Source organism: Mastigoproctus giganteus, chromosome 1 (assembly GCF_048544385.1).
Source record: "Mastigoproctus giganteus isolate SK-2022 chromosome 1, ASM4854438v1, whole genome shotgun sequence".
Taxonomy (NCBI): Eukaryota; Metazoa; Arthropoda; class Arachnida; order Uropygi; family Thelyphonidae; genus Mastigoproctus; species Mastigoproctus giganteus.
Genome location: NC_143575.1, coordinates 197,279,212 through 197,305,695, shown reverse-complemented (window position 1 = coordinate 197,305,695; position 26,484 = coordinate 197,279,212). Strand labels below are relative to the sequence as shown.

Here is a 26,484-nt window from a genome sequence, read left to right as displayed (position 1 = left end):
TTGAAAACATTGATAGTTCTTGGAAAGAAGTCACAAAGAAATGCTTAAATGGAGTTTGGCGCAAAATATGGCCAGAAGTTGTACTAGAAGAAGAAAATAACATCCAAGAAATTAGAAATGAAGTTATCCAGATGGCTCAATCAATAGGTTTCGAAAATGTTGATGAAGAGGATGTTAGAAATTTATTGAATGCAGAAGATGATGGTTTTTCAGTGGAAGATTTAGAAAACCTTGTTAGCAACGAAGACAAAGATAATGAAGGCGAAGTTAAAGAAGTTCCTGCCGAAAAAGTGTTAACAACCAAAGATTTAAAAAGGTGCTTAAATGACATTGAAAACGTTTTAAATTTTTTTAGTGAAAATGATCCTGATTTAGGAAGAAGTGTTATAGTTAAGCGATCAGTGTTAAATGCAATAACTCCGTATAGGCAATTGTTAAATGAAAGAGAAAAAAGCATAAACAATCAACTTTAACCTCATATTTTAAAATGTGATTTCACTTTGTATGTAAGTTGACTGTTTATTTAATAAAACTTTTCTTTGTTCGAAAAAAAGCTTTTCATTTTCTTTACGTAGGAACGTATCCCTATTCTGGCCATAGTATTTTTACCTCTGAAAACGAAGTTTCGGTTAACGAAGTAATTTCGTGGAACGCATCCTATTCGTTAATCGAGGTATGCCTGTACTTAAATCCTTAATCCCTGTTTAATATTTTATATTATGTGTAATAATGATTAAACATACTAACCCAAAGGACATTTTTACTTAGTTAACAAGTTCTTTTTATTATGTTTTTATCCCAAGTTGATATTTTTCATTATTCATAAATATTTTATAAGGAAATTAAATTTTGGATTATTACTTAAATCTCATTAACCTATTTAGGTTATATCTCTATTGATTTTCTGCAAAATAAGTAATTGTTGAATTTCTACAGAATAACTCCTTGTATGATAATTTTGGTAGACAAAATTGTATTTCTTTTATATTATTGTTAGTGTTTTTGTTATTTTATTATATTGATATATTTGCATCTTATCCAATTTACCATCAAAATTTAAGCTTACTTTTCATTTCAGGCAGCAAAAAGTTTATGGCAACGTGACCCATTACAGTATGCATGTAAAGCATATTGTACAGCAAGACAGGAATTGAATATTCTCCTGTCACTTCGCCATCCTTATATTGTGCCTTTTTTAGGAGTATGTACCAAACCCTTATCACTGGTTTTACGATTAGCTCCTCAGGGTTCATTGGATAGTATACTAAAGACTTACAAGCAGGCTGGAACCAAACTAGATTTGACTGTTCTGCAGAAAATTATTGTGCAGGTTTGTATTTCTGAAAAATACAGTTCGGTTTTTATTTTTGTGAATTTTTTCTAAAATTATTTTGCATAACATTTAAGTACTGCTGTACTTTTAATTGAATAAGTGGTCTTAATCCACATCTATTCAAAAATCATATTGTTTTTAATATACAGAATGGGTATACATATTTGTATTATTAGTGGCAAATGATGCAAGAAAGCAAAAAGCAAACTTCCACAGTATCGACAAAAAAAAAAAAAAAAATCAACACTTCCCATATCACTTGTCCATCCCTTCACACAGTTTGTCTAATTCTTCCTTGAATTTGTTTACACTACCCACCTCTACATCACCAGATGGAAGTTTGTTGCGACAATCGATCACCTGCCAGCAGAAGACATATTTCCACACATCTACTCTTCAACTATCCTTCCTCAATTTGAATTTAAACCTCCTTGTGTGTGGTATGAGGAAGAATTCTATTGGCATTGAGCTTACTTAATCCATTCAAAGCCTCAATCAGATCTCCTTGCAGGTGACTAGTCTCCAGCACAGCAATTTGTAAAAATTCATTGAAGCCTTTTTTGGTAAGAGTACCCTTTTGTTCCTCTTACTAATCTCATTGCTCTTCTCTGCACCTGTTCCAACAGATTCACATCCCTCCAAAAATGAGGTCACCAGACCTGTGCAGTAAGATAGGGGCCTAACTATTGCTGTATATAATGGGATAATCACCTCCCGCTGGCAAAATTTTTATATATATTGTCGACAAAAACCGCAAGCTATCCTGTCAGCACTGTTCAGAGAACGCCATATCCATCTGAACATTTACCTCCTGGTCTTTTTCATTCTCCACTATCAAGAGTGTGGTACCACACAGTTAAAACAAAAGTACCACAGTGTGGTAGTTAAATTTGGGATTACTGCTACCATGAATTTGTCAATATTAAATTTCAATTGCCACATCTTAGCCCATCTACATAATTTCTCTAGATTTTGTTGAATACCCTAATTACCATGATTTACCACCCAGCTAACCTTTTTTTCATCTGCACATGTAGACATAAAGCCTGATGTTCAGCATCTTCAACAGCATGAGTAATAAATATAGAAAACATAAATGGGGCAGCACTGAACCCTTGGGGAATCTGCTAATAACATTAGTCCAAGAAGAGCCATGCAAATTGATTACCACTCTGTCTTCTCCCATTCAACCATCCCGTTATCCATAACAGTATCAAAAGTCTTAATGAAATCTTAGTATATGATGTCAAAATTATGTTTTACATCCAGTTCCTTTGTTACTATATCATAGTACCCAATTAGATTAATCAGTGAAGATTGTCCTTTAACAAATCCATGCTAGGACTGCAGTATAACTGCATTCCATTTAGATTGTTTTTTTTTTTTTTTTTTTTTTTTTGATTTGGTAGTTGTTGGCGCATTGGCTTCTGTGGCCATATTGCACCTCCCAAGGTTTTTGCAGTACTTTGATCCAAGCCCGAGGCGGGAATCGAACCCGCGACCTTTGGGTTGCCGGGCAGGTACTTTACCCACTCGGTTAGCCCGGTCGGCCTCATTTAGATTGTCTTGCATTACTTCTTTAACTAGCAATTCCATAATTTTCACTTGAACAGGAGTCTTGCTAACAGGTATGCAATTATTCATGACACCCTTTTATCCCCCCCCCTTGTGAATTGGGGCTACATTTGCACAGCTCTTGTCCACAGAGACTTCCCCTGAGTCAGAAGATGCTCTGATAACCAAGACCAAAGGTTTTGTTGCCTCTCTTGCTGCCTCCTTTAATATAATTGGCTGGATCCCATCCACCTCAGGTGCCCTTTTTTATGTTTAGCTACAACAGTTTCTCTTCCACTTTTCTCGAAGTTATTGCAAAATCATTCACTCCCTGTTAGAATTTTGCACACTTCTGGCATCCCCATCTCTAAAAAATTCTTCTTTTTAGAATGTAAATGTAAAATACCTATTCAATTTGTCAACAACCTGAGCACAATCATCAGACAGCAGTTGTACTGTTCATAGCTGGTGAACCAATGTGATTCATCTCCTTTTCTAGTGTTTACACATAAGTAAAGAGGTCTTTGCTGTTTTTCTTTGCATTCTTTGCCATAGGCTTCTTGTAATCTGTCATAGCTGGCTTAACTTTCTTTGTGACTTCATCTCAGACTAGTTTATATCTTCTTCTGTATCACCCCCCCCTCGACGTGGGCACCTGTACGTGGTGAGGGGACCTCCCAGTTATGCTGCTGGACTTCCAGACTAGCGTCACTGGGATCCAACGCCCACAGCCCAGGTTCCAGGCTTACATCAATGGAATCCGGCGTGTTTGCCGTGCGCTGCGACCCGTGGAAATTCGGAAAGGGGGATCCTGGTGGTTGAGGGGCCCAGCTTCAATACACCACTTTGGCCCCTGCTTCGACAAGACGGGTGGTCCTGGAAGGCCTGGCTAGGATCAATCAGCTAGTAGGCTCGCCTGCGAGGGTCAACCGTGTCAATGCCATGCCCCTACCCTCATGTTCCGAGGGACAGGATTCAGGCTGGCGGCGGTGCGGGTATATTTTCTGGGTAGCCCTGGCGTTCCACTCCCGAGCGCATTTATTGCATGCCGGGTAGTGGGCGTCCCTTTGGGCTCCGTGGTGGGTGGGGAGCCCGGGCACTGAACAATTTAAAAATCTTCATGAATCCTGAAAAACATATTCCTTCAGGGACCCCAACCCGGTCCCTATCTGAAAATACAGACTTAGAGGCAGATTGCATTATTGCTACAAAGAGGCAGCGAACTGAAACATCATCAGGGCCTGTCCCAAGATTTTTAATTATACACTCTACCACCGAAAAACCGATTGGCAAAATGTCACCCTTCTTCATACCGAAAGGGTTAGATGGGTTAGCAGGGTCACCCAAATCAGTTAAGAGGCTCCGTTCTGAAGACCTCTTAATTGAAACCAAAACTGACGGCAGTCTGAGCAGCTACTCCGTGCAACATCAATCGGAGGAATACCCATAACAGTGACACCACACAGAACACTCAATTCATCGAGAGGTGTCATTTCGGAATGGGACCTTCTCGACGTAACCGAGGAGGAAATCTGCTTAGAATTGAAACCACAAGGAGTTACTGCCGTCAAGAGAATTACTGCGCGAAGGGATGGAAAAATTGTTAAAACCAGGAGCGTTATCCTGACTTTTAACTCTCCTAAACCTCCTGATGAGATTAAAGCTGGATACATCAACTGTTCAGTGCGTCCATACGTTCCGAACCCTTTACGGTGCTTTAAATGCCAGAAGTATGGACATTCTCAAATGGCCTGCCTTGGAGTCCTTGCATGCGCTCGTTGCGGTGCAAAGGACCATGAAACAACAGCATGTTCAGCCGCAAAACCCACCTGTATTAACTGTGAAGGCGAACACCCGGCCTATTCACGAGCATGCCAGAGGTGGAAAGAAGAAAAAGAAATTCAACGGCTGAAGGCAGAGCTAAATATATCATACCAGGAGGCAAGGAAATCGGTCAAACCCCTGAATATCAACAAACCTACCTACGCCCAGAAGGTAACAGAGAGATGCTCCGTCGGAACTCAGACGGACATGACCATTCCTCCAAAGGAGTCTTTCACTCCCATCGCGCGGTATCTCTTAAGTTCTCAAAAACCTGCACAAAAGGACCAATCAGCTGCCACTCCTATATCGGTACCTCCTAATGCTCCACAAATAACAAACGTAATTATGAAAGAAAAGAATAAGAAAGGGGAAGTCCCCCCTAGTACCCAAGAAAAGATGGATGTCGAGCAGAAGGAGGTACCCGAAGATTCAGTCTTGGAACTCTTTGCGGAGGAGGAAATGGACACGGGACAGCATCCATTCTTCCCCAAAAAAGATAAATCCAAGACTGATAAAAGTAAGCCCTCAGCACCTCGGAAGCCGCCTGATGGACCCACCAAGCCAAAATAATGGCTAAATTCCTACAATGGAATTGTCGTGGATTCCGGCGAAATATTGATGACATCAAGGCCCTCCTGCAAAAGCACGAGCCAGTTTGCTTTTGCTTGCAGGAGACATATCTAAAGGCAAATGATGATCCCACCATGCACAACATCACAGTTTTTCGAAAGGATAGAATTGCGGATGGCTCTGTACATGGGGGAGAGGCTATCCTTGTGGGTAACCAGACCCCAGTGCAGCCCTTGCTAATTACAACCAGCATAGAGGCTGTTGCAATTCGCCTTTCAGGGGATTTTTATTAACTGTGTGCTCCATTTATTTGCCACCTGGGACTGACATCTCCCAGGCAGACCTTGATGATCTTCTAACGCAGCTGCCTCCCCCTTTCTTACTTCTCGGGGATTTTAACGGACATAACACCCTGTGGGGTAGTGCTAACATCAACGGAAGGGGAAGAGTCATAGAGCGTATGCTCAATGATAATGATCTTTCCCTTCTAAATACTGGAACAAACACCTTCTTCCACATGCCTACCCGTACTTTTTCTGCCATTGATCTCTCTATCTGCTCCCCTTCTCTACTCCCTTCACTCACTTGGGAAGTGGAGGAGAATCCATATGGAAGTGATCACTTCCCTGTGATAACCTCGTTACACAGCAGGAGACCATGTCTTCACTTCAGGTTACCACGGTGGAAGATTGATCAGGCTGACTGGACTGCCTTCCAACATCAGGCAAATTTTGATCTTAGCACAGTCAGTCAAGAGTCTATCAATGATGCAGTTAAGTACATCACAGAAAATATTGTCCAAGCAGCTGCGAATGCTGTTCCAAAAACATCTGCCAAGTTTCCACCATTTCCTAAACCTTGGTGGAATTCACAATGCACAGCAGCAAAAAAGGCTCAAAACAAAGCTTGGGGGATATTCCACCAATATCCTACCATGACCAACATTATAGCCTTTAAACGTGCACGAGCCAAAGCACGATATATCCGCCGTCAGAGTCAAAAGGAATCGTGGATCCGTTTTACATCATCTATTAACCAGTCTACCAACTCTAAAGTAGTCTGGGATAAAATCCGGAAAATGAAGGGAAAATATACATCCCACCCTTCTTCAATCCTAGATTATAATGGATGCGCTATTGCAGATCCAACTGCAATAGCCAATGCTCTTGGGGAAACATTCTCTAACATCTCCCCAACATCCTCGTACTCCCCAGAGTTCCTGGTCCTGAAATATAAAATCGAAAAACAGGCACTTAACTTTAAATCTAAGAGCATTTATCCCTACAACGGGGATTTCACTATTCAAGAACTGGAAAGAGCCCTCGCTCTTTCCGAAGCAAGTGCCTTTGGACCAGATGGCATCCATTATGAAATGATTAAACATCTATCACCAAAATCTATGGATTGTCTGCTCCTTCTGTATAACAGAATCTTTACTGAAGGGCAGTTTCCGGACTCCTAGCGAAAGGCAATCGTTCTTGCCTTCCCTAAGCCAGGAAAGGATCCAAAAGTCACCACCAATTATCGTCCTATTGCTCTGACTAGCTGTCTGTGCAAAATCCTGGAGAGAATAGTTAATTCTCGTTTAATATGGTATCTCGAAACAAATGACCTTCTCTCCAACATCCAGTGCGGCTTCCGAAGGAACCGGTCCACTTTGGACCATCTTATGAGATTGGAAGCATCCATCCGGGATGCTTTCCTAAAACGCGAACACTTGGTGTCGGTGTTCTTTGACATGGAAAACGCGTAGGACACAACTTGGAGATTTGGCATCTTAAAAGATCTGCATAGCCTTGGCCTTAGGGGGCAACTCCCCATTTTTATTAAAAACTTTCTAGCCAATCGATCTTTCCAAGTTCGTGTGGGGTCCTCACTCTCTCGTTCCTTCACTCAAGAGGAGGGAGTGCCACAAGGATCAGTATTAAGTGTCACGCTTTTTGCCATCAAAGTAAATTCCATCACAGAACAACTTCCTCCAACTGTAAACAGTGCCCTCTATGTTGATGACTTTAGCATATTTTGTCAGTCATGCAACATGAGGGTTATTGAAAGACAACTGCAGAAAGCTATTGATCGCCTCAACTCCTGGGCACTTGCTAATGGCTTCAGGTTCTCGCCGGAGAAGACCGTTTGCGTACACTTTTGTTGTAAGCGTAATCTTCATCCTGAACCTGAATTAAAGCTCGGACAAAATGCAATTCCAGTAGCAGCGGACACAAAATTCGTGGGACTCGTATTCGATAAAAAGCTGACCTTTCTGGATCACATCCGTCAACTCCGCACAAAGTGCACAAGAGGGCTGAATATTCTGCGCTCTCTTTCCTCAACATCTTGGGGTGCGGATCGATGCACCCTACTACGCATCTATCGTGCACTTGTACGATCCAGAATAGATTACGGGTCCCTGGTATACAATTCGGCCAGAGACAGTGTACTTCGATGGCTGGATCCTGTCCATCATCAGGCTCTCCGTATCGCTATTGGAGCATTTCGAACATCTCCCGTCCAGAGCTTATACGTCGAAGCAAACGAACCACCATTATCACTTCGACGTAAGCAGTTGTCTCTAAAGTACGCCTTAAAACTAAAATCCCTGCCAGACCATCCTACGTGGCCATTCGTTTTTGAGCCACGATGGGAAAATTTGTACAACACCCGTAAGACTGCCAATTGTCCTTTTGGTATTCGTCTCCAAGAGCTACTCAAAGAACTTAATATTAAGGTAGACAAAGTTGCCCAAACACCAAAGCAACCCCTTCCACCCTGGCATGCCCATTTCCCAACATGTGACTTGTCCCTTAGAAATTGGGGAAAGTCGGACACTCCATCGTCTGTCTACCTGCAGCTTTATTCAGCGCACCGAGCTGAACATTCTGACTTCGCATCAGCTTAGACAAACGGTTCGAAGTCAGAATCATATGTGGGATCTGCTGCTGTCTTTATAGACAGCACTACATCGGAGCAGATTCCCTCTGAATGCAGTATATTTACTGCAGAGCTGCATGCTATAGAGTTAGCCTTGGATCACATTAGTGAATGCCAATACCAACGGTTCATTTTATATTCTGATTCTCTCAGCGTGTTACAGGCTTTAATATCTGTGAGAGGCCCCAGGTGCCAAGCGATTTATTAGTGACTAAGCGATTCCCAGCGATATATAGAGTGATCTAAAAGATATAAAAGTTTCTTTAATTTCATCGGTAATTCCTATTATTTTTTGTGAAACAGCTCTTTATCTTACAATCAGTAAGTGAAGACACAGAAAGGAAACTCACCTTTCTTATTTTTTCTCTTATTCTCACTTTTACTAATCTAACTTACACAGCCGCCTGGTCACTAAGAGGCACTGCTCTTGCCTCCACGTGGTGGGGCTGGTAACCTGGGAGAGGAAAGTAACACTCCCAAGGCCAAAAGAGCAAACATGAGTAGTAAAATAACTACTGATACTACAGGGCTTCAAGGGAAAGCCCTACCAAATAGAGATACAGAAAAGACAACGGCAAAGAGACAGAAGACAGATATGGACCCACCAAAAATACCGACATACATAGTTATACATGCAACAGGAGATCAAACATTAGGACGTGTGTCTCCTTTCGTAATTCAGAAAACTTTAGAGGGTCTAGTAGGATCTCCCAAGTCTGTTCGACGCCTGAGATCCGGGGACATACTAGTAGAAACAGAAAGACTCCCAGAAGTTGCTAGCAACGAAAATCTTTGGAGGATTTCCAGTAGTTGTAACACCACACAACACTCTGAATTCTTCCAGAGAAGTGATCTCCGAGTGGGACCTCTTAAATGTGTCAGAAGAAGAGCTCACAGAAGAATTAAGAAGTCAAGGGGTAACAGGAGTCAAGAGAATTAATATACGAAGGGATGGAAATATAATTCCAACAAGAACTCTAATCATAACCTTTAATACTCTGAAACCTCCATCAACAGTCAAAGCAGGATATCTGAACTGCCAAGTAAGACAATACATTCCAAATCCATTGCGATGCTACAAATGTCAGAAATTTGGACATTCGCAAATGGCATGCAGAAACTCGGCTACCTGTGCAAAATGTGGTTCTAAAGAACACGAGACTACAGATTGCTCTGCGAACTCCTTGAAATGTATAAACTGTAAAGGGGAACACCCAGCCTACTCAAAAACGTGCGAAAAATGGAAACAAGAGAAATTAATTCAGAAATATAAAACAACACAACACAACATACCAAGAAGCAAGAAGAATAATACAGCCATTGACTACAAACAAGCCATCATATGCACAAACAGTGATCCAATATAAATCAGTAGAAGTTCAAACTGAAATTTCCATGCTGCCAAAAGAATCACTTAGTGGAATGAAGGCACAAAAACAGGAGAAAATAGTGAATATTCCAATTTCTATTCACGCAGAACAAATACCAACAAATCAACAGCACAACAAAGACCGAGGTAAACCTACAAACACCAAAGCAACCGAACAGATGGACATAGGAAAAATAAACACATCTGAAGAACCAGTACTAGAAATTTTCACAGAAGAAGATATGGACATGGATCGGCCTCAATACCCTAAAAAAGATAACACAAAATATAAGAATGTTCCATTTCGGAAACAACCCGAAAGCCCTAGGAAAACCCACTAATGGACCAGTTCATCCAGTGGAACTGTAGAGGACTACGAACCAATTACGACGATGTCCAGTATCTAATCACACACCATACGCCAATATGTTTCTGTCTTCAAGAGACATACCTTAGACAACAAGACAACCTTTCAGTGAAAAATTATACAATGTATAGGAAAGACAGAATAAGAGATGGGCCAACACATGGAGGAGTAGCCATCTTGGTTCATAACCACATCCCAACTGAACACATTCCTTTAAACAGCAACCTCGAAGCGATAGCTGTAAGAATAACACTAAGATTTAAGTTAACCATCTGTTCAGTGTACCTTCCACCAGGATCAGATATAACTTTTGAAGAAATAGACCAACTAATCTCCGAACTCAAATCACCTTTCTGTATAATGGGAGATATGAATGGGCATAGTTATCTGTGGGGAAACACTGACATCAACAGACGAGGACGAATAATAGAAAGAATAATAGATCACCATAATCTTTCTCTACTTAACAACGGTAAACATACTTATTTTCACTTTCCTAGCCGTACGACCTCAGCAATAGACCTAACCATATGCACCCCTTCACTCCTACCAGAATTCAAGTGGCAAGTAATAGAAAACCCATACAGCAGTGACCACTACCCAGTAATCACCACACTGATCAGAAATACTCCCTGTCATCCCAGCAGACCACCCCGCTGGAAAATAGAAAAAGGCAACTGGGAAAAATTTAGAGAACTTGCAATATTTAATTCACAAAGCATTCAAGAAAAATCAGTCGATGAAGCTGTGAAACATGTCACAGACACCTTAATACAAGCAGCTGAGCAAACAATACCCAGAACTTCAACTCGTTTCCCGCTACATCCAAAATCCTGGTGGAATGAGGACTGTATGACAAAAAAAAGACAACAAAACAAAGCATGGAATAAGTTCCGGAGATGTCCTACAATGGAAAATCTGATAAAATTTAAGCAAGCACGAGCGCTAGCCAGGTACACAAGGAAACAAGCCAAAAAAAATTCCTGGATCCAGTTTACTTCCTCAATAAATAGAACAACAAATACACAGACAATATGGAATAAAATACGGAAAATGAACGGGAAATACAAAAACCAACCATCCTTAGTATTACACAGGAATGGCGAAAGCATTACTGAACCTTCAGAGACAGCTAATATACTAGGAGAAATATTTGCCAGTGTATCGTCAAAACAATCATATCGTGAAGAATTTTTGACCTATAAAGAGAAAACTGAAAAAAACAGAATTAATTTTAACACCAAACATATTGAATCCTATAACCAACCAATTACATTGCATGAATTACGTGAAGCATTATCAAAAACAAAATCAAGTGCAGTTGGACCAGACAACATACATTATGATATGCTTAAACATCTGAAGCAAAAAGAAATAGAAAACCTTCTTAAACTGTACAATCGCATTTTGCAAGAAGAGCAATATCCTGAAGCATGGCATCATGCAATAGTATTAGCTTTCCAAAAACCGAATAAAGATCAGAAGGACCCAAACAACTATCGACCGATAGCGCTCACTAGCTGCTTGAGCAAAGTTTTGGACAAAATTATCAACAAACGATTAATCTGGTTTTTAGAAACAACCAACTGGTTAAGCAGTATGCAATGCGGGTTTAGGGGTAATAGATCCACCTTAGATCACCTCGTAAGAATAGAAACAGACATAAGAGATACATTTATAAGTTCAAAACATATGGTTACCATATTTTTTGATATAGAAAAGGCATATGATACAGCTTGGAGATACGGTATACTACAAGACATCCACGATACAGGCCTCAGAGGACATTTACCGCACTTCATCCAAAACTTTGTGAAAAACAGAACATTTCAGGTCAGAGTACAGAACACCATGTCAAAAATATATAAACAAGAAGAAGGAGTCCCCCAGGGGTCTGTCCTTAGTGCTATACTATTCGATATAAAAATAAATGGCATCACAAAACAACTTCCATCCACGGTGTCGCATGCACTATATGTAGATGACTTCAGTATATCGTATCAAGCACAGAATATGGGAACAATAGAAAGGCAACTGCAATGCGCAATTAACAGAATCAGTAGTTGGGCCCAGAAAAACGGATTGAGAATTTCACAACAAAAAACAGTCTGCGTACACTTCTGCAGGAAAAGAAATTTACATCCCGACCCTGAACTAACAATAGAAGGTCACAAAATACCCGTCAAACAAAGCGTAAAATTTCTTGGACTCACTTTAGACAACAAGTTAACCTTCGTAGAACATATAAAGCAATTACGAATACAATGTATGAGACGGCTTAATATCCTTAAAGTCTTAACATCACTATCTTGGGGAGCAGACCGTTATACCCTGCTCAATCTGTACAAAACACTAGTAAGATCAAAAATAGATTACGGAGCACCTGTTTATGCTTCCGCCAAAAAGAGCGCCCTCAAATGGTTAGACCGAATTCACCATAGTGCACTACGAATAGCAACAGGAGCATTCCGCACATCACCTTCATACAGTCTTTATACAGAAGCGAATGAACTACCATTGTTCCTCAGGAGACAAAAGCTGGCCCTACTCTATGCATACAAGATAAGATCCACAAGAAATCATCCGACTTGGGCATCATTATTCTCACCAAAATTTGAAAACATATATAGGAATCGCAAAAGTGCAAACAAGCCTCTAGGAATCAGACTGCAAGAGCTACTGACAACATATGATCTTAACGTAGATAATGTTGCAAATCTTGAAAGGCACATAATACCACCATGGATAAACCACTCCGCAACTTGTGAACTCTCCACGCAAACCTGGAATAAAAATAACTTATCAGACATTAACTTTCAACAACTGCATGCAGCACATAGAACTAAATATCCCAATCATTTACCAATATATACAGATGGATCAAAAGCAGAGAACCATGTAGGAGCATCGGCAGTATTCCCAGACACTACACTGGCACGCCAACTTCCAAAAGAATGCAGCGTCTACACTGCAGAATTAGTAGCAGTTCAGATAGCCCTGGAGTACTTCAGAACCACATATCATTTGAGAACAGTAATATACTCTGATTCATTAAGTGCAATACAAGCCATTCAAACCACGACGAATACAACCCATCCAGTTCTAGTGCAAATTAAACAGATATTAACGGATTTAACAAAAGAAAAACAAGAAATACTTTTCTGCTGGATACCAGGACACAAAGGGATAAAAGGAAACGAAGAAGCTGATAGATTTGCAAAATCAACAACTAACCTTCAGAAACAACCTTTCCCAGTTCCGTATCAGAATTATAAACCAATCATTCAAAACCGCTCTCTGACACAATGGCAAGAACTCTGGCAAAAACAAACTTCAAATAAATTATATAAAATAAAACCAAAAGTTGAACATTGGAAAACAAGCACAAGAAAATCAAGGAGAGAGGAAGTTGTTCTGACTAGACTACGAATTGGACATACACACCTCACACATGGCTATTTACTACGTGCAGAAGAACCTCCAAGATGCCAAACATGCAATACTACCCAAACAATCAGACATATACTCATAGAATGCCCAACCTATGAAAATGATCGACGAAAGATTTTCTCATCATTATATAAAAGAAATCAAGATATCACCCTCAGAGATATCCTAGGTGACGAGGGACGTGTATCAGACATTTTCAGATTCATGCAGACAATCAACATCTACCATCTGCTATAAATAATGATAGAGTATATAATCACAGAAAATATTTAACTCCAGTTAATACGACAAGATATAGAGAATGAATATACATACAAAGACATAATATAACAAATGAACTGGCGCATTATGATCTCCGTTGTCAATGTGCCAATAAACAACAAAACCAACCAACCAACCAATATCTGTGTGATATAATCCTCATCCAGTTCTGTCTAGTATTCAGCAGAAGATTCACTTCCTCCTCGGACGTGAATATGATATCCGCTTCTGCTGGATTCCCAGCCACATTGGGATTAGGAGAAATGATTTGGCTGACGCCGCAGCCAAATCAGCAATTCCCAATAATAACCGCTGCCTGTCAGTCCCCTATACAGACTACAGGCAAATAGTACATCAAAAGATACATTCCCAATGGCAGGATTCTTGGAATAGACAGACTGCGAATAAATTATATCGTATAAAGCCTGTTATTGAACCGTGGCAGTTTAGTCTGCGCAGGAATCGTAAGGAGGAAGTTGTTCTTGCCCGGACCCGCATAGGACATAGTCATTTAACTCATTCGTTTTTGCTGAGGGCTGATGACCCTCCTATGTGTGAGTCCTGTGGCACAATTTTATCTATTAGACACATTTTAGTTGAATGTCCAGATTTTAGCAATATCCGTTTTACCACCTTTAATCATCTGACTGAGCCGTATACACTCAGTCAGATTTTATCCGACAATGACAATGTGTCTGCTGTTTTTAGCTTTTTGAAAACAATAAACGTTTTTAATAGTATTTAAAATTTATATGTTATTGTTATATCTTTTATTGATTTATCTTTTTAATTATTTATTATTAGATCTGGACATAGTGGCCTAATTAATTAGGTCACTGAGATGTTAAATTTTTATATATTACCTGGTCTTGGCGCATTATAGCCTTAGTAGCTAGTGTGCCAATAAAATTAAAACCAACTTCTGTATCACCCAAAAATTTATATATATCCTGTGCATTCTTCTTCAGTGCTATGAGTCTCATCAGTACATCTGACATCCATTTAGGTCTTAGTCTTGAATACTGTCTCTTGGTATAAAAAGCCTAGTGGCTTCTACAATTATTTCATTGAATGCTTCTCATTTAGAATTTGCTATTGGTAACATCAACATTTTAAAAACTGTTTGAGTATTGCTTTCAATCATGTCAAGAATATTGCTTGCTCTCATTGCCTCTCTAATATGCTGGTGTTCAAAACAATCATCCAATAAATACTCAAACGTCTTGCTATTGTGTAAGTGACCAGCTCACAGGGTCCAGCCAATATCTGAAAAGTTAATGTCTCCCATAATAAGACATTCTGTTTTACTCGCCCACTCTATACATCTGTACAGTTTTTTATTATACTCATCATAATCATTAGGCATAATAACACATACATACTCCCAGTTTTGTTTTTCTAGTTGTTTTGGCATACCAAAATGACTCAAAATTGCACTGGCTACCCATGTCAACTGGATGTTAGATTTTATGTTCTTAACTAAGAGCAGCCCCCCCTCTTATCCTGTCTGTCATTTCTGTACACATTTTATTCTCCCACATTCAAATTCTACCTCCCTTTTATCTGAGTGACAACATGTCTCTGATATCTCAACAAGTCTGCATTTGATGATTTGACCAGCACTTAAATTCATCAAATTTATTTACTATTCTCCTAGCATTGGTGTACATGCAAGTATACTTGCACCTGTTCTTATTCTTATTTATCCTAACACAGCGCATGTATGTGCTTTTCCAAGTGGGCTTCCAGCTGCTCTTGAAATCTCCAACACCTTGCTTTCTAGGCTGCTTCATGCTTCAATAGAAGCAGTGCAAGGATCGCTTTCACCTTTGCCTGAAACTACTCTTAATCTATTAGTCTATGTAATCTTCTCCCCCAGACTAGCAGTTTTCCAACCCATCTATCACTGCCTCAATAACATCAGCAAATATTCTTTCACCTCTTCTATTTAGTCCGTCCTGTTAATGAGCACAGACCACACTGAGAAAAATTCTACCCCATGAGCTTTGCACAGTCTCTTCACAGTGAAATTAATTGACAAAACTCTCATTATGTACTCCCTCCTTTTGTGTCTGAAAGAATTGCAAACACTTCCAATTGCAATCCTAACTCGTGACTTTTCCCCAGCATTTCTATCTACTTGTTAATTAAAGCCTCAGATCTCCCATTGTTAATATCATTAGTACCAACGTGTGCAAAAACATCACCTTTTGTGTCCTTAAAGATGATAGCTACTGTATGTCATAAAGTTTAGCCCCTGACAGATATACATGTCCTATCCATGTGTATATTTGTTTGAAAAATATATTTCCTGTTTCTCTGACATTGAGTCACCAACTATAGCCACTTCCTGTGGGACCAAGGATATCTGCTGTGGAGGATATAGTTGTACTGTTTCACGATAGAGCTTGGGCTCAAGCATTAGCCTGGGCAGATGAGTTCTTCATGGAACATCCATCTTTTTTAAAAGAAAAACCAAAACAGACCATTACAATGAAACTGCTTCTAAAAAACAAACAGACTAAACTTCCTCTTTTAAAGCCAAATACTTCACCACACCTGGAATTGTAGATGTTTAAGGTTCAAAAGATGAATTATCGCAGTCTGCATGGTTTTTGATGTTTTTAAACTAATAGCTATTTTTAACTGAGATTTTTTACACTGATTTCAGAAATGTTATTAAATTTTTTTCTGTCCCATACATTAAATTTTTTTCTGTACCATTTTTTCACAAATCACTTAATTTGGTGTCATGAGTTGTATTATTGAATTTATTAATTTAGGAGAAAATGCTGAGATTTTGTAAATTAAATCTGCACATGATGGCAACACAGGCTTCGGTCATTTCTTTCTTGACTTTGATAGCTCCTTGCAGCAGTGTTTATCAGTATGAGCTCAATTTATTTTTGACGTTATTGTGTCAAACTCATGCTGAAAAGTGGGTAAAATGTCTTCATGTAAGTTTTTGAACAATCCGAACTTATTTTGTTATATTTTTTTTTTTTTTTTTTATGTAAACCCCAAACACAAGAGGTGTTATAACCTATAGTACTTAATACCGTGCTTGGGTTGGGGGTTGAGAAGACAAAGGAAGATATTTGTTTACATTGGACTTGAACTTCTGCAGACTGTAATTTTCAGGAAATACATATGAAGGAAGGTTGTTCCAGAAAACAGCAGTTGAATGAATAAACGAGGAAGATGAAAAGTTGGTTCTGTGAGTTTGAAGTTGGACAGTAAATGGATGTTGGCTGGTGGCGGCACGTGTTCGGACTGTTTTGAAAGAGAGAGCAGGAATTATAGAAGCTAAATCAGAAGAACAGTGCCCGTGGAAGTATCTGTAGAAGAGGCATGCAGCAGAAACAGTACATGTATGAGACAGCAAGTGCAGAGACTCTGTTAGAGATGAATCATTAATTAACCTAACTGCCCTCTTCTGAATGGAATCAAGAAGCCTGAGAGAGGTATAGGGGGCACCACCCCAGATGTGGGAACAATATTCCATGGCAGGGCGGATTTGCGATTTATACAGAGTGTTGAGCAGCTGTTTGGAAGAAAAGTAACGCCAAGAGTGAAAGAGAAAACCAAGTTTTTTAGATGCAGAAGAAGCAATATTTGTAATATGCTTGTGCCAAGAGAGATTAGAAGTCAGGATAATCCCCAAAAGAGATATATCATTTTGCCTAGAAATCGGAGTGTCACTAAAGATAAGCATAAGAGCAGAAAAATCCTTTTTTCGAGATATAAGACAAGACTGAGTTTTAGAAGGGTTGAATTCAACTAAGTTGTCTTTGCCCCACTGGAGAATTACCTGAAGAACGGCATTTAAGGAATTAGTAGCAGATTTTCGAGAAGTTGAAGCTGATTGAGCAGGACAAGTTTTCTCAAAATGGAAAGTGGAACGCAATGTGCTATCATCGGCAAAGCTATGGATAGGATTTCCAGTCAATGGAAGAAGGTCATTAATATACAAGAGGAAAAGAGTTGGGGAAAGAACTGAACCTTGGGGGACACTGGCATTAGTGGAGAAGTTAGAAGACAGAGAGCCATCTACCATCACCCTCAGTGAGGGTGATGGTAGATCAGAGAGAAAACTGGATAACCAATTACTAAAAACAGTTGGCAAACCATAAAATGGAAGCTTGTTTAGAAGACCTTTATGCCAAACACGATCGAAAGCCTTTGAGATGTCAAGAGCAACTACTTGTGTTTCACCAAACCTTTCCATTGAATTAGTCCATAAATGGGTAACATAAGCCAGAATATCACCAGTGGATCGACACTGACGGAATCCATACTAGCGATCGTTGATTGGACGGAAGGTTTCTAGGTAGTTTAAGAGTTGGCGGTTAATTGATTTCTTCATTACTTTAGAAAGAGTAGAATTGATTGCAATGGGACGATAATTGGATGCAGGAATTTGTCACCCTTTTTAGGAACTGGCTGGATATGAGCAAATTTCCAAGCAGAAGGAAAAACATCTTTGGAATAAGAAAGTGCAAAAAGGCGGCAAAGAATAGGAGTTAATTCAGGAGCACAGGTTTTGAGAACAAGTGGAGAAATACCATTGGGACCTGGAGCTTTCTTCGTCAAAATCCTTCTGACATCCTTTTGATGGAAGACCACATGAGGCATTGAATGGAGTGTGTTGGGAATAGTGGGAGGTGTTTTACCAAGATCATTAATGCATGAGTTGAAAGAAAAATGGGATGCTAGCAGGTCAGCTTTATCCTTGGCTGAAGTGACAACAGAGCCATCTGGTTTGGACAGAGGTGAGAGCAGAGATGAGCAAAAGTTGCAGCCAATAGCTTTGCAAGAGACCAGAATGCTCGGCTACCATTAGGGCAAGAAGCAAGTCTTCTACTCTTAGCCCGTTCAAACTCTAGTTTGAACGGGCTAAGAGTAGAAGACTTTTAAGAGTAGAAGACTGCTTGATAACTGCTTTATAATTGTTGCGAGCTTTGGTGTAGGCAGAAAATGAAACTGAAGAATTAGAAACAAGCCAATTACAATATGCAACATTCTTCTCTTGAACAGCCTTAACACATTTATTGGAAAACCAAGGTTTAGATAAAGGACGAGATTTTAAAGTGGGGTGTGGGATAAAGGATTCTATTCCTGCAAGAATAATTTCACTGACACGATCTGAGCAAATGTTGACATCAGAACTTTTGAAACAGTAATCCGACCAAGGAAAAGAAGAAAAGAAGTCTCGCAGGTCATCCCATTTTGCATTCTTGTAATGCCAAACAACACGAGGTTGGGAATAGCCATGAGATAAAGGTTCCATTGGAGAAGAGACAATCACCAAGTTGTGATCTGAAGTGCCTAAAGGACCTCTCACTTTGACCGTGTACTTAGAAGGGTTGTTTGTAAGAAAAAGATCAGGCGTATTGGCTGTATGATTAGGATTGTCCAGTATTCTTGTAGGTAAATGAACAATCTGTGCAAGATCATTAGTAATTGCAAAAGCCTCAGCCTGTCGACCAGCTGGGTCAGTGTGACTAGAAAACAGAAGCCAGTTGGAGTTGTGGACATTAAAATCGCCAAAAAAATTACCTCATTGTTAGGAAAGTTGGACTGGAGGAAGTCAAAGAGCTCCAAGTGATTAGTGGAGTTGAGAGAACGGTAGAGACAACAGATGAATTTGACACAATGAGATAGAGAGATTTTAAGCCAGAGAAGATCAAAGAGAGGAGATTCCAAATTGCCAAGTCTCTGACAGGGAATATCAGAACGGACATATGCACAAGTACCACCTTTGAGGCGAAAAGAATCATAGAGCGAATAATTTGGGCATCTGAGATGAGCAGTAGTTGAATCAACCGATAACTGAGATTCTGTCAGAAAAAGTACATGGGGTTTGGCAGACTGCAAGTGGAAATGGACATCGTTCAGATTAGAATTGAGACCACGTATATTTGTGAAATGAATTAGTTGTGTAGTTCTCAAGCAAAGACAAGATATTACAGAATTTGTAAAAAATGTGTATTATACTTATTTTTGAGTGAAACTTAACGACCAAAGTAAACAATGAATGCCATATAAAATTTGCCAAACCTGTGTTGAAGCATTGAGATTGTGGAAAAATGGTAAAAATAAGGCTACACCATTTGCAATTCCCATGATTTGAAGGAGCCTAAGAACCACTGTGAGGACTGTTACATTTGCTTAGTTAATGTAGAGGGATACAATGCAAAGAATGAGAAGGGAATTGTGTATCTTAATATACCATCTGCCATTATACCAGTCCCACATGGAGATAATTTGCCAATTCTGTGTCCTCCACTTATATTGGAGAATGTAGCAGCAGAGAGTCTGAAAATGAAGCTTCTGAAGATGAAACTGAAGCCTACATGCTTACAGACACTGATTTCAGTCCTCAACTGTTTTCACCACATGAACTCAATGATCTGGTAAAAGATTTAAATTTACCAGCAAAATCATTTAGATCCCAGTTATAACATGACATACTTCTCATGTTCCATATCTAAAAACTTCTTCGTGCATCAAATGTAGATGCAAAATATTTATTTAATTTGTCAGTAACTTGAACAGGATCTTAAATAATTATGCCACTGATATCTAGTAGGCCAATCTTGTTCATCCCTCTGCTTCGAGTGTTAACATAAGCAATGAATTTTTTGCTATTCTTTGCAGTCCTATCAGATATGCGCTCATAGTCTGGTTCCTTTACTGACTTGAATCTAGACTTTTTACTCACATTGATTTCTGTGTCGCCTGTTAATTTATAATCATCCTATGCATTTTTCTTCTCTGCCACTAGTCTCATCAGTTCATCTGACATCCATTTATGTGTAAACATTAAAATAATATCTCATTGTTGTAAAAAATTTTAAAAAATTAGTAGCTTCTATGATTACTTCCCTGAATGCCTCCCATTTAGAATTTGTTGTTGTTCCAACTGGATAGAATTTAAAAACTGTCTGAGACCATTGTAGTCACCTTTATGAAAACAAAAGCCCTATCCCTTACCCTTGACAGTAGTTATATCTTTAAGATCCCACATAAGTATATTAGGATCACTGACACTTAGTGGTTCCTTTCTCTGGATAACCTTAATGCATAAAGAGTCACTGCTGATAACCAGGTCAAAAGTATAGCTTTCTCTTGTTGCCTCTCTCTCACATGTTAGAAAACAGTTATATATTAATTTAAGAAAATTTCTGTTCCTGCATGAGTGATCAACCCACAAGTTCCAGTCAATATCTAGAAAGTTAACATCCTCCATTATTGGACATTCGATCTACTGGCCCACTCTACCTGTCTGTATAGTTGTTCATTATACTTGTCACAGTCATATTGTCTGTAGCAGACTCATACTCTCATTTTAGTTTTTCTAATGCTTATGTAACACCATACTGACTCTGGACTGCTCTGGCCACTCATGTCATCTTGGTGCACTGCGTTAGATTCTGTGTGCTTCTTAACCAAGATCATTATTCTTCCCCTCCTGACCCCCCATCCCTCCTCTTCTACCTGTCCTTCCTACACACATTGTACTCACCATATTCAAATTCTGCATCCATCTCTTGTCTTAGGAGCAACATGTTTCTTATATCCCTACTATATTTGCATTTGATGACTTCAAAGTTCAAATTCATCAAATTTGTTTACTATTTTCCTTGAATTAATGTACAAGCAAGTATACATGCATCTGTGTTTGCTTCTAGTAACCCTAACACAACCCATATATTTGTTTTTCCCATGAAGACCCCCAGCAGACCTAATCTCCAACACCTTGCTTTTCAGGTTGCTGTATGTCCCAGTAGAAGCTGTGCAAGAATCACTTTCACCTCTGCTTTTGGCTGTTGCTAATCTGTGAGTCTGTGTATTCCTCCAATCCATTGGTATCAACAGATCTTCATTATGTAGAACATATCTTATTGCAGATGATATGTTAGGACTGTCCTTGTTTTTTCTAGACATCCCTGATATTTTTGCCTTGCAGAAAAGCAAACAACAATATTGTTTCACAGTTCTCACCACACTATGGGAACAGCAGAAGGCAATACTTTAATTTCCCCAGTTAGCCACATCCTTAGATTTGCAATGTAGGTAATACAGCACATATGTGGAGCTTAAGTTTTGTCTTGATCACCAGTCTGGAAATCAGACTACAAAGAATGTGCATATTTAGTAATATTGTATATGGTTTTTCTTTTTTTGCTATATTAAAAGAAATATTGTAGGAGACTGTTAATCCTTGTTTATTGTCAGCTTCGGCAAGTGCTTTCATAAACGATTTTATAGTTGGTCGATGTGTATATTTCTCTTTCAGTTCTTTAAAAAAGTCAAGATCTTTATCTTTCTTATCGGAATGGAGTCTTTGAAGATGATCTTTCATTTTTGCTGGTTTCATTGCATCGTTACTAAAAGTTTTTTTCACAAAGAAGACACAGGCCTTGTTTCATTTATTAATGAAGCAATAAACCCAAGTTTCAAATATTCTAACGAATATTGTTTGCATTTCTTTTTAGAACTGAAGCTGCCATTTTTGTGACTGGGGTTGTAACAAAATAATTAAAATTGAAGTCAGTAAGCAAAAGTAATAAGTCTAAATAATATACCTACTCACGTATTTCTATAGGATGTACAAAACTACCAGCCATGCTCAACTCTTGAACATAGAAAAGTTTAGTTCATAAATGAATATACGATTGAATTATAATATGTATGTTGATGAATTTTAGAACATTAACGCTCACTTGTATGTCGATGCGCAAAAACGAGACTAGGATCGAATACATGTAAGTATAAGTAAATAAACAACCGTGCATGTGTTGCAATCTCACTCCCACCGGGCAGGAACCACCGACATCCGTTAATTGGTAAATACTTCATTTTGGCCTTCATTGGCCTCCGTAACTATTTTCATGACCTTTCTCCATCTTACAGGTCCTATTCATGTCACTGTTCCCACAATTCACTCTTAATTGCATTGTCATTCAGGATGGAGGTAATCCAAGTTTACCGAATTAAATATTACCCGTACAGTGATGTCTTATATTTTTCTATCGACCCCCGGGGGTTGATATTGACCACTTTGGGGATCACTGCTCTATTTTCCATAATCCATTTATATTTTTGAACTTGATTTAATGAAATGGTTCAATTTATTTATTAGTATACACATGGTATGCATTATTATTATTATTTTATTTATTATTATTATTTTTTTTTCATTGGTTTATTTTCAGATTGGCAAGGCATTGGAATATTTACACCAGCAGCACATCATTTATAGAGATCTAAAATCTGAAAATGTTCTTGTTTGGGAGCTGCCTAGACCTTTTCATCTAACTCATGATAATCCAAAAGTAGATGTAAAATTGGCTGATTATGGCATTAGCAGAGCAAGTTTTCCTACAGGGACTAAAGGTTTTGCTGGTACAGAGGGTTTTATGGCACCTGAAATTATACAGTACAATGGTGAAGAAGAATATACAGAAAAGGTTTTTTTATGAGTTAATAATTTTAATTTATTCAGAATTTGTGGACTTTGAAACATGGTTCCCTATATATATATATAGCTATGATTACAACCTGCCATAATATTGGTGAACTCTGTTGAAAGACTTGAATGACTTCCTAAAAGAATGCATTCCTGCTTGCACAAAGTTATAATTCCAAAAGTTATAAATATATATAATGTTGATGATTCCAAAGGTTATAAATATATGTATAATGTTGATGATGAAGGTAAACATGGTTATGAAGAGCTGGGGATGTTAACTGACCTTAACTCAGTCAGTTCTTCCTGAATGTTTTACTTCATCCACTGATGTCATAGAAATAAACTTATGGTAATGCATGGATATCTGGTTTATTTATTTTATTTTTTTTTCAGAGAATTGTGTATATATGCTATAATGCTCTTTCCACTTTCCTTGGGTGATTATATTGGTCCTAGTTCATTGTATACAAAGCAGTTGGACATTTATAATAACATTAGCATTAGTAGAGGCATACAATGCAAGAAAGCAAGCTTATATAACATCAGCCAAAAAAAAAAAAACCTTCCCATTCACTCCAAATGTTTGTTTAGTTCTGCCTTGAACAAATTTAAGTTGCTGAACTCCACTACAATGGATGGAAGTTTGTTCCATCTATCAGCCACCCACTGGCTAAAGGCAAATTTCCGCACATCTATTCTACAATTGTCTTTCCTCAATTTGAATTTATGCCCCCTCAGGTGAGTAATCTGAGCAAAAAAAAGAATCCCATTAGCATTGAGCTTGCTAAATCCATTGAAGGCCTTATAAACCTCATTTAGATCACCTTGCAGGTTCCTCGTCTTCAGAAGCTGCAATTTGCAGAACTTAAGCCTTTCTTGGTAACGCTAACCCTTTGTTCCACTCACCAATCTCGTTGCCCTTCTCTGTACTCATTCAAGCAGTTCCACATCCAAACATGGAGCCTCCAGACCTGTATACAGTACTCAAGGTGTGGCCTGACCATTGCCTTATACAAGGGGACCGTCATCCCCTTATTCCTGCTAGCAAATTTCTTGTATATCATTGACAAGACATTGACAATACTCATGCAGCCTTTTTGCTCTGCTCAGAAAACTTCATATCTGACTGCACAATTACTCCCACTTCCTTTTCGTTCTCCACTACTCTGAATGTAGTAGCACCCAGTTGATACATTACTCTGGGGTTACTGCTACCCACATGCAGTGAGGCACCTCCGTAGCCATGTGGAAAGGAGCAGCAGTGCATAGCACACGCTTCTTGATTAGACCGGGAGTTCCAGCCCATCACCACCAAATACGGAGGATGCGGAAAGGTCAGGGAATGACCACCGCATATCCCGGAGCAATATGGCCTTAGTTGCTAATGCTTCTAAAAAAAAAAAAAAAAAACCAAACCAAACACACGTGCAGTACTTTACGTTTATCAATGTTAAATTTCAGTTACCACCTCTCAGCCCATCTGCTCGACTTTTCCAGATCCTGTTGTAGTAGCATACTATCATTATTTTCATTAACAATCCTGCCAGCCTTCGTATATCGTCTGCAAACTTAGACATTAACTCTGATTTACCTTCATCAATATCATTGATAAATACCGAAAACAACAATAGGCCCAACACCGGACCCTGGTGAACTCCACTAATAACATTAGTCCATGAAGAAAAGTGATAACCACTCTCTGCCTTCTCCCACCCAACCATCCTTTTATCCATTGTAGCAACTTGCCCTTAATGCCATACCGCTCCAATTTATACAGTAGTCTTCCACGCACATGCAACAGTATCAAAAGCTTTCCTGAAATCCAAGTATATGATATCAAAATTATTTTTTGCATCCAGTTCCTTTGTGACCACATCATAGTATCCAATCAGATTTGTCAGAAAAGACTTCCCTTTTACAAACTCATGCTGTATCTGAACTATAACTGCAGTCTTGTCTAGATGATCCTGCACTGTTTCCTTAACCAGTGACTCCATTATTTACCCTGAAACAGAAGTTAGATTAACAGGTCTGTAATTACCCATCACCCTTTGATCCCCTTTATGAATCAGGAACACATTTGAACATCTCCAGTCCATTGGGACCTCCCCTGAGTCCAAGGAAGCTTTCATAATTATGTATAAGGGTTTGCTTACTTCCTTTGCTGCCTTCTTTAAAGAACTGGATATATCCCATCCACCCCAGGTGCCTTCCTTGGGTTTAACTTGAACAATTTCTCCTCCACTCTGCTCTCAGTTATTACAAAATCACTTAGCTCCCTGTTAGACTTTGATAAACGTCTGGCATTCTCCTCATTGAATAACTCCTCATGTGTGAATGTAGATGCAAAATACTCGTTCAGTTTATCAGCTACCTGAGCATGATGTTGTTGTTGTTTGGGTTTTATTGGCGCATCAGCGACTAAGGCTATAATGTGCCAAAACCTGGTCATAAAAAGTAAAATTTTCAGTGGCCTAACCTGAGCATGATCATCAATAGTCAAACCATTTATGATAAGTGGACCAATCGGATTCATCCCTTTCCTTCTAGAGTTTATATAAGTAAAGAACTCTTTGCTATATTTCTTTGCAACCTCTGCCAAAGATTTCTCGTAATCTACCTTCGCCTGCCTGCCTAACCTCCTTTGTGACTTCATTACAGACTAGCTTATTAGCATTAGCATTAGTAGAGGCATATGATGCAAGAAAGCAAGCTTATTCAGCATCAGCCAACAAAAAAAAAAAAAACACACCACTCCCATTTCACCCCTCCGTTCGCTCGAAATACCTGTCCAGTTGAGCCTTAAATTTGTTTAGGCTATCAACTTCAACAACAAGTGATGGAAGTCGGTTCCACCAACCAACCACCCGCTGGCCAAAGGCAAATTTCCGCACATCTATCCGACATCCGTCCTTCCTCAATTTGAATTTATGCCCTCTGAGCTGATTATTCTGAGCAAGATGAAGAATCCCATTGGCATTGAGCATGCTCAAACCATTCAAAGCCTTATACACCTCTATCAGATCACCTCGCCGGTGCCTAGTCTCCAGACTCTGTAATTTGCAAAACTTAAGCCTTCTTTCTTTGTAAGAGCAACCCTTTGCTCCATTCACTAATCTTGTTGCCCTTCTCTGTACCCGTTCCAGCAGCTCTACATCCTTCTTGAAATGAGGCCTCCATACCTGTATACAGTACTCAAGATGTGGCCTAACCATTCCCTTATACAAGGGAATAATCACCTCCTTATCCCTGCTAGAAAAATTCCTGTATATCATTGATAAGACACCATGAGCTACTCTTGCAGCTCGTCTGCACTGCTCAGAGAACTTCATATCTGCCTGCACAATTAC

At 39.1% G+C, this 26,484-nt stretch overlaps 1 protein-coding gene across 1 annotated transcript in view; it reads left to right on the top strand.

The window, feature by feature from the left end:
- The window catches only part of LOC150091432 (leucine-rich repeat serine/threonine-protein kinase 1-like), a 595,643-nt gene that overhangs the window by 450,429 nt on the left and 118,730 nt on the right, over positions 1-26,484 (top strand). Inside the window, exons 24-25 of the mRNA XM_090390319.1 lie at positions 1,079-1,330; positions 22,878-23,132. Coding sequence (XP_090246445.1) covers positions 1,079-1,330; positions 22,878-23,132 — 507 coding nt within the window. The remainder of the gene's footprint in view (positions 1-1,078; positions 1,331-22,877; positions 23,133-26,484) is intronic.